General features: G+C 29.8%; 1 protein-coding gene across 3 annotated transcripts; it reads right to left on the reverse strand.

Moving 5' to 3' along the window:
* Positions 1 to 1,907: 1,907 nt before the first annotated feature.
* LOC105139195 (uncharacterized) lies at positions 1,908 to 4,806 on the reverse strand. 3 transcript variants are annotated; one of them, XM_011045558.1, is made up of 7 exons: positions 4,433 to 4,806; positions 3,802 to 4,028; positions 3,539 to 3,649; positions 3,247 to 3,402; positions 2,752 to 2,993; positions 2,176 to 2,516; positions 1,908 to 2,062 (listed from the first exon to the last, which is right to left on the reverse strand). In XM_011045558.1, exons 1-6 carry the CDS (start codon positions 4,720 to 4,722, stop codon positions 2,184 to 2,186), a joined length of 1,359 nt encoding a protein of 452 aa, XP_011043860.1. In that variant the 5' UTR covers positions 4,723 to 4,806; the 3' UTR covers positions 1,908 to 2,062; positions 2,176 to 2,183. The 3 variants fall into 3 exon arrangements, with proteins under 3 accessions (XP_011043860.1, XP_011043859.1, XP_011043861.1); XM_011045557.1 differs by lacking the exon at positions 1,908 to 2,062 and having other exon boundaries at positions 2,091 to 2,516; XM_011045559.1 differs by lacking the exon at positions 1,908 to 2,062 and having other exon boundaries at positions 2,091 to 2,516; positions 3,802 to 4,023; positions 4,433 to 4,455.
* Between the last annotated feature and the right edge of the window lie 3,257 nt (positions 4,807 to 8,063).

The raw sequence follows: 8,063 nt of genomic DNA on the forward strand, positions 1-8,063 counted from the left end.
TATATTTGAGTGTGATGTTTTTTTATAAAAGTTGTTTTTGAAATTCTGTCACCTCTATGGTCGGATTTAACTATGTTTATGTTTGGTTTCCAGAAACACATACACGTAGTAGAAACAGTAGATTTAATATCGTGAGTCCCAAGAATCCTATTAAACAAATCTAAATATGTTTAAAGTTAATGCGAAGATTACCTGAGGATCTAAACTTCTTTTTAGCTTTGAATATATTTAAGGTTGGGTTTTCGTAAATCACAAGCCATTAAAATGTTTGGTCTCTAAAAGTAATCTACACGAACTACTAACGATAAATCTCTTAAAATCTTTTAAGAGAGAGACATTGTTATATCTTATAGTGCTAACTCTTTTATTTTATGTTTAGGTGTTTCTGTATTGTATTCTTCTCACCTAAAAACTTTAAAGAAATAAGAGACATAATATTTTATTTATAGGGAAACCTAAAAACCCTATAAATAAATAAAATATCATATATATTGTTTTAGGCTAATTTTAGAAATTTATTTAATCAAGTCCCTTCTTGATTTTTTTAGATCTAAAATTGTAATTCCATGTATAATTTACACTCTGGTACTCAATTTCTAAAACTTATTTACAATAAAGTCATATTCATAAACACATTTTAATTTCTAACCACTGATTTTTATATGTGTGACCCATTAAGTTCCCTAATAAAATGGCCCATATATAAATCACAATTCTAAATAAAATAAAATAAATAAATTGATTTATTATCAATTCAGCAATTGATTGATTTATATTTGAAGATCAAATACAATGTTTAGCAACTTGTCATGATCTCCCAGATATTAAAAAAGTTATAAGTGGTTTGACTTAACCTTTCAATGATGAGTTTATAAGTGTAATTGTTATTTCTTTATAAAAAATATTCTAATTTAGATATTATAGCATAAAGTGTGTCTAATATGTCAAACCATGTTTGTTCGTAATATTGCAATCATAGATTATTTGAATAAGATTTGAAACTCTTTACTAATCTCATTCTATTTTGTTAAAGGATTTACAATCAATACTATCTGAGAACATATGAAATATTTTTCTTAATTTACTTAGGATGATAAATCATCTTTTGATTACTTAAATACTTTCATATAGTTCATGTTATACCAAATATCTGCTTATTTGTTACCCTTAATTATGACAATGTATGGTGAGGATCAAAGCATAACGCTTCTTATATAAGATAACTTGGTGATTTCAAGTCTAGTGATCACTTACACAATCATCACGTGAGCCTTTCCATAGACACATATAATATCTCCATATAAGATTCTCATATGGGTAAGTTCACTTTTCATGTCATCTAATAAACACCTTCATATTAGTTCTAAGTATCCCTCATACTTCAGTTTATGAGAACAACTATTTTATTTCATAAAGAAAATAACATAAAATATATAAGTCTCAACTGCTCTAACTAATGCTTAGTCTTAATAGATAATTGACCAAGAACATTTAAAAACAATGTCTTGATACAATAAGAATCTCACATTTATAACAACTTTATATTTTTTTTGTAAAACACTTTATATTTTTCTTTGCAAGACATTTATTCTAAACACTTTATCTTTATTCTATATTTATTAATTAAATATTTGATAAATAATAAAAATAAATAAGTTTTTATTAATAAATTAAATATATAAACATAAACAAAATCAATATCATGGTATATACACTAACAATTTCAACTCTCAAGTCTATGTTCAGGATCGACCACAACTCATGGCCTAATTCAGCCATGTCTCAACTCTCAAGTCTGCGGCCAAGTTCAACCATAACTCAAGTTGTTGAACCATATATTTCGTACTTTGTTTCAATATCGAACCAAGGAAAATGTGGTTGAAAGACATTTCGAGAGGAGGCTAAAGTTAAATAACTTCAAATCTACAATTTGATGCTCGTTTCCAATTTCAAAATACAGAGTGTTTGGTCATTAGCTTGCAATTTTAGATTTTTTTGGTGCGTGAACATAACTCAAACCCGACAAATTATTGAGTTTTGCTAGCAGTGGACAATGTGCTACCTGCATCAAATATGAAGGAAGACAATGGTAAGCAGAATGATGTATCAAGAAGGAATCAAGGGGTAGTGCATGGAATTGTTTCTTATTATACGGATTATACAAGTTAAGCCAACCTCCAAATCTAAAACTTGCACATGTATTGAAGAACATTTGCTCCAAAAGCAATGCCAAGAAAAGTCGCTGTGGCAATTCCGAAAATGCCAGCAAGAATGCCGGGAACAACCAATGAACTCCACCCTTTAGCAGTGGCCATTCCACATGCAGTTGTGGGGCCTCCAACATTAGCATTTGATGCAATTAGCAACAGCTTTTGGTCGAAGCGAAATAGCTTTCCAAGTCCAAGGATCACAGCAAGATGAATGGCAATCTGGACCAAAGCAAACATGAAAATGCTGGGCGCAGTATTGATCACATTCCTTACGTTTCCACTTGCACCAACCACAGCAAAAAATACCTGTTTATCAGAAAGGAAATTGAAGGCGTGTTGTTTTTTATTAGATACAAAAAAATAAAATTATTTCCACAGTTAAGGAGATAAAAAGAGGAAAAGGCAAGATAAAAGAGCTCGGAAAGCAATTTACTGACGAGCTATGGAGTTGAATTTTAACAGCAAAACTCAGAGCAATTCAGCTTCTTCATGGATGATGCAAACCAACTAAATAAACAGAATTGTCTAAAACTCAGCTCACCTGCATCAGAATCAGGGCCAAAGCCTCACCAGATGGTGCAAGGTGATTGAACTGGGTTGGAAATGCAGTTGCTAGGATAACAACAATGGCTGTAACGGCTGGCAGGATGCCTCCCGGAATTGCAAAGAACTTTGTGATATATTCTCCAGCCTTGCAGATAGCAAACGACACAGCAAGGGCAGTGGCAGTCTGCAGAACAGGAAGCTTGTTGCCTGACTCAGACCCGCTGTCCATTCCAGAACCTGCCAGAAAATATTCCACTAGTCAAGTTCAAGGCATGAAGGCAATCATAAGACAGGACAGCAACAGATGGGATAAAAGTCTAAAGAGCGAGCAGGGGAACCAAGGAAAATGGTGGACAAGATCAGCAGTCATGTATAACAATCAAAATGAAGAATTCTGAATCATTTACATATAACAGAACAAGTAACTCATCCACCAAAAGATAGTGGAATTGCTAGCATTCAAGTAATGTAAAGGTGGAATGTTGCATACCATCGATTGATGCTGAAGACTCAGCAGGAATCTTAGATGCCAAAGCAAACAATGATGTGAAATACACTGCACAAATAACATTATCTGCAGCTAGCCCAGCAGCTAAAACTGATGGAGATACCCCAAGAGCGTCCGAAATGGCAACATAATTCACAGCTACACAATTATCAAACCATACAAATCACCAAATCAGTCAAGATGATGAGTTCAAAATGCAAACAAGGCATCAATGACTGCACGAATGAGGATACTATACAGTTGCAAGAAACATGCCAACCATGCAGGGTTATACCTCCACCAATATGTCTACCCATGAGAGCAGCTGCTATTTTCCAACTATCCTGACCTAGTGCTCGCATTGGCACCATCATATAGGCTAATACTGTTCCAACTGTTGTCGCAACTGTCACACAGCAAAACCCTCAAAAACCAATTTCTAACCGGATAAAAAAGAAGAACAAACAATTTTCTTTACAAACCCAACCCCATTATATATCAAAACCCATTTAACAAATTTTCTCTACAAGAAATGACTATCAAAAGTTTGATTATCACCTGATCCTAACAAGAAAGCCAAGAGAAGAGTCCCAGTAGACTGAATTACACGTCGCAAATCAGCTCTAAACAGCAACAATGGAACAGCCAATGGTAGTAGAAACTTCAGTACAGTAGAATAAGCAGGAGATTCACATGAAATAATTCCCAAATTACTAGCTGCTAGTCCAACTAAAGTACTCACTAATGCACCACTCAATGCACTTCCAATCTTGGTCCTCTCTGACCTTAACAGCAACAGTAACAAATCAGTTCACAGTATCAAACATACACCTCAACCATTCCAATTAACTCTAAAATCTTCTTTGGAAACAATTCTATACTAAAATCGATTCCAACTATTTTAGCACATTGAATTGATTCGGTTTCAAATCTAAAGTTACCAAACAACCTGTAAGTACTTTTCGTCCTGAAAAAACATCAAATTCATTCCTTTTCAGATGTCTTTCTCCGATGGTTTTCACATCACCGTATCAAAATCATCAAAACTCACCTTAAAATAAATCAGTTTGACAGCTAAATGTTGTTCCACGTTCATGCATACAGAATTCAACGAACAGCGCAGATTGCACAGATGAGACTAACACCAAAATATTATAATGAAAAGACAAGAGAAGGGAAGGTGAATTACCAGATACCGAAAGCGCCAGTGGCGAAGAGAGCAGTCCACATACCCCATGGATCAGTAGGGGAAATAAGAGGGAAATTCAGAATCATATTGGATCTAACAGTTACAGAAGATCGAATCAAATTCGGGTTCTTTTGAGGTGAAAGAAATGATGTCTGGTTCCCGTAATTTGCTGATAGTAACGTTCTTCTGGTGGGGTTAGCAGTGGTAGTAGGAGAATTTTGGCGGGAAACGAAACATGGCCGGCGGAATGGGACAACCGGAGAGTGGAGAAGTGGAAGTCTTGATGCCATTGAAGAGAGGAGAGTCCAATGATGACTTCGTTGAGGTCAGAGGTCCAAAAAGGAGCAAGTGAAGTTGGAAACGTCGGCTGACTTTTTTTTGAACTTTTTCCATAGTGAGAATAGGAGCTTTAATATTTTGTCAACTTACGTTTTAGTCCTTGTACTTTTTATTAAAAAATGTTTTAATCTTTCAGGTTTTATTTTCCCTATTTTTCATTGAATATTTACATTATATATTTTTTTAATTTTTTTAACATGGTGGAAAATATAATAAATATGTTTCATTTATATATAATTAAAAAATATTAAAAAATCATTATAAAATAAATTAATTATCAATGACTGATCATTGGTTGAATTAATATCTAAAAATGCTAAATTCTTCTTAGTTGCTGTCTAGATCATATATGTTAACATTAACTAATAGTCTTATTCTCTTTCTTAAATAATAATAATAATTGTATACCTATCAAAGTCTCTTTTGGATGAAATCTAATTTTGAATTGATTTTGTCATCTAAAATTATTTTTATTATGTATATTATGTGTGTGTATATATATATTAGTTCATGAATAGTTGAAAAATGAATGATTTGAGGTCCATGATAAGCCTAATTATAAAATATAGATCAATCTAGCAAGTTGAGACCGGACTTGTTAAACTCGGAGCTTGATTTAATTCGAATTAAAAAAAAAATAAGTTAAGACATCGATGTATAACTTAATCAAAAATTCAAATCACTTCATTTCTTGTACCTATCAAAGTCTCTTTTGGATGAAATCTAATTTTGAATTGATTTTGTCATCTAAAATTATTTTTATTATGTATATTATGTGTGTGTATATATTAGTTCATGAATAGTTGAAAATGAATGATTTGAGGTCCATGATAAGCCTAATTATAAAATATAGATCAGTCTAGCAAGTTGAGATAGGACTTATTAAACTTGGAGCTTGATTTAATTCAAATTAAAGAAAAAATAAGTTAAGGCATTGATGTATAACTTAATCAAAAATTCAAATCAACCCATACTAATATCCAATCCTCAACTTGTTGATATTTTTGTTTGAATTTTTTTCTCATTCAAATGATATCATTTTGATCTTTTTATTAAAAAAAATCATTTTAACTTAGGTTTATCCTTTCCGCTCGTGTTCTAAATCTTATCTTGAATTAAATTTTATAATAATGATGATAATTACTATTAAAATGTAAAAAAAGGATGAAATTAATGTTTATTTTTAATCTAACCATACTTCAATTATTTTTGTTTTTAGATCACTTGACCAAAGATTATAAGAGGAAAGTGATGTTCAAGGCAAGGAGTTCTCCTTGATAGCATTTTTATTTGCAGGACAAGGGACCACAAGGAATTCAGATTTCTTAGGATTTTGTAGTGATGAAGGTGCGTTGCTAGATGATATGTTGTTGAATTTCTTATTCATATCATGCATAAAAAATAAAAAATAAAAAATAAAGGGTTAAATTGATTTTGTTTTTATAAAAAATATTTTTAAAAAAATTAATGAATTTTTGATAAGCTCTTAAAAAAAACCTCTAGTTTTTTTATCAGGTCAAAAAGGTCAATAGAGTTTTTTTTTTTTGGTTTTTTTTAATTAGAATTGATTTAAATCTTGAGTGGACGCACTAGAACATCATGTGATGTGGTAAAAAACAAAAGGGCACACGATATGGTGCTATTCTAATTTGGAAGATTTGATTTTTATTTATAATAAAAAAGGTGAATTTCCTGTGGTTCTATTCTTCAACATGTTCACTGTTACATCATGCCAGCAAGTGGCTTCTTCACTAATTAAAAGCTGCAGTGTCCATTTCTTAATTATTTAACATTCTCACGAAAGCCATTATCAAGGGCAAGCTTTAGTCAAGACTGGTAAGAGTTAACCAACAAAAATATCTCGTCAAATTTATAATCAATCTAGATTACATGAATCAAATAATTAAATTAAAGAGAATTATAAATAAAAAAATATATTAATTTTCTAAATTCATGAATTAATTCATTAGATCCAAAGCATTCAATCTACAAAAATCATAAAGTTAAATTCTCAATCAATTAAATATTGAGGAATAAAATTAAAAAAAAAAATTAATTATATAAAAAAATTGCAATTAAAAAAATAACAATAAAAATTAAAATATAAAATAAATTTTATTTTTAATTGAAGGGTGAAATTGAGGAAAAAGATTCAAATTAGTAAAAGAACAAAAAAATTTAAAAAAAATGAGAATCAAGACTGGCATAAAAAATAAAAACAATGTTTTAATTGCAGTGTAAAATTAAAAAGACTAATAAATTTTACAAAAACAACACAAGAAAAAAATAGAAATTAAAACAATGAGGACTAATTAAAAAAACTAATATTATCAATTTGAATAGAAATATAAAATTGAAAACCACTAAAGTTTTTACGAAAGGACCAAGAAAAAATATAGAAATCCAAAGAATGAAAACCATGTTGGAAAATAAAATATTTGATAAATCAGGATTAAATAATGAAATTAAAAACAAATAAAACTTCTACAAAATGATTAAAATAAAAAATTAGGAACCAAAAAATAAGGATTAAAGTTAAAATACCAATAACCATGAGAGTCAACCATAATTTTTAGGGGAGGGAGTGAGACGGAGAAAAAAAAACTCACTGACAGCAAACCAGACCACCATTAATGACACTTTTTATACCAATAAGAATAGAACATAACATTGCCTCTAACAACACAGTGGAAGAGCATTTTTTAATGCTAGGAGGCATCGCTTGAAAAAAAAATTAAAGAGAATTATAAATAAAAAAATTATAAATAAAAAATATATTAATTTTCCAAATTCATGACTATTAGATCCAAAGCATTCGATCTACAAAAATCATAAAGTTAAATTCTCAATCAATTAAATATTGAGGGATAAAATTAAAAAAAAATCAATTATATAAAAAAATTGTAATTAAAAAAATAATGATAAAAATTAAAATACAAAATAAATTTTATTTTTAATTGAAGGGTGAAATTGAGGAAAAAGATTCAAATTAGTAAAAGAACAAAAAAATTTAAAAAAAATGAGAATCAAGACTGGCATAAAAAATAAAAACAATGTTTTAATTGCAGTGTAAAATTAAAAAGACTAATAAATTTTACAAAAACAACACAAGAAAAAAATAGAAATTAAAACAATGAGGACTAATTAAAAAAACTAATATTATCAATTTGAATAGAAATATAAAATTGAAAACCACTAAAGTTTTTACGAAAGGACCAAGAAAAAATATAGAAATCCAAAGAATGAAAACCATGTTGGAAAATAAAATATTTGATAAATCAGGATTAAATAA

Source organism: Populus euphratica, unplaced genomic scaffold (genome assembly GCF_000495115.2).
Source record: "Populus euphratica unplaced genomic scaffold, PopEup_1.0 scaffold89.1, whole genome shotgun sequence".
NCBI lineage: Eukaryota > Viridiplantae > Streptophyta > Magnoliopsida > Malpighiales > Salicaceae > Populus > Populus euphratica.

What these genes read in the sequence shown, in the direction of transcription:
- LOC105139195 (XM_011045558.1), bottom strand. Translation starts at nt 4,722, where the DNA reads ATGGCATCAAGACTTCCACTTCTCCACTCTCCGGTTGTCCCATTCCGC. An exon ending in ACTGGCGCTTTCGGTATCTG is followed by an intron (nt 4,029 to 4,432) that starts GTAATTCACCTT and finishes GTTGCTGTTAAG; the next exon opens with GTCAGAGAGGACCAAGATTG. An exon ending in GTCTTCAGCATCAATCGATG is followed by an intron (nt 2,994 to 3,246) that starts GTATGCAACATT and finishes ATTTTCTGGCAG; the next exon opens with GTTCTGGAATGGACAGCGGG.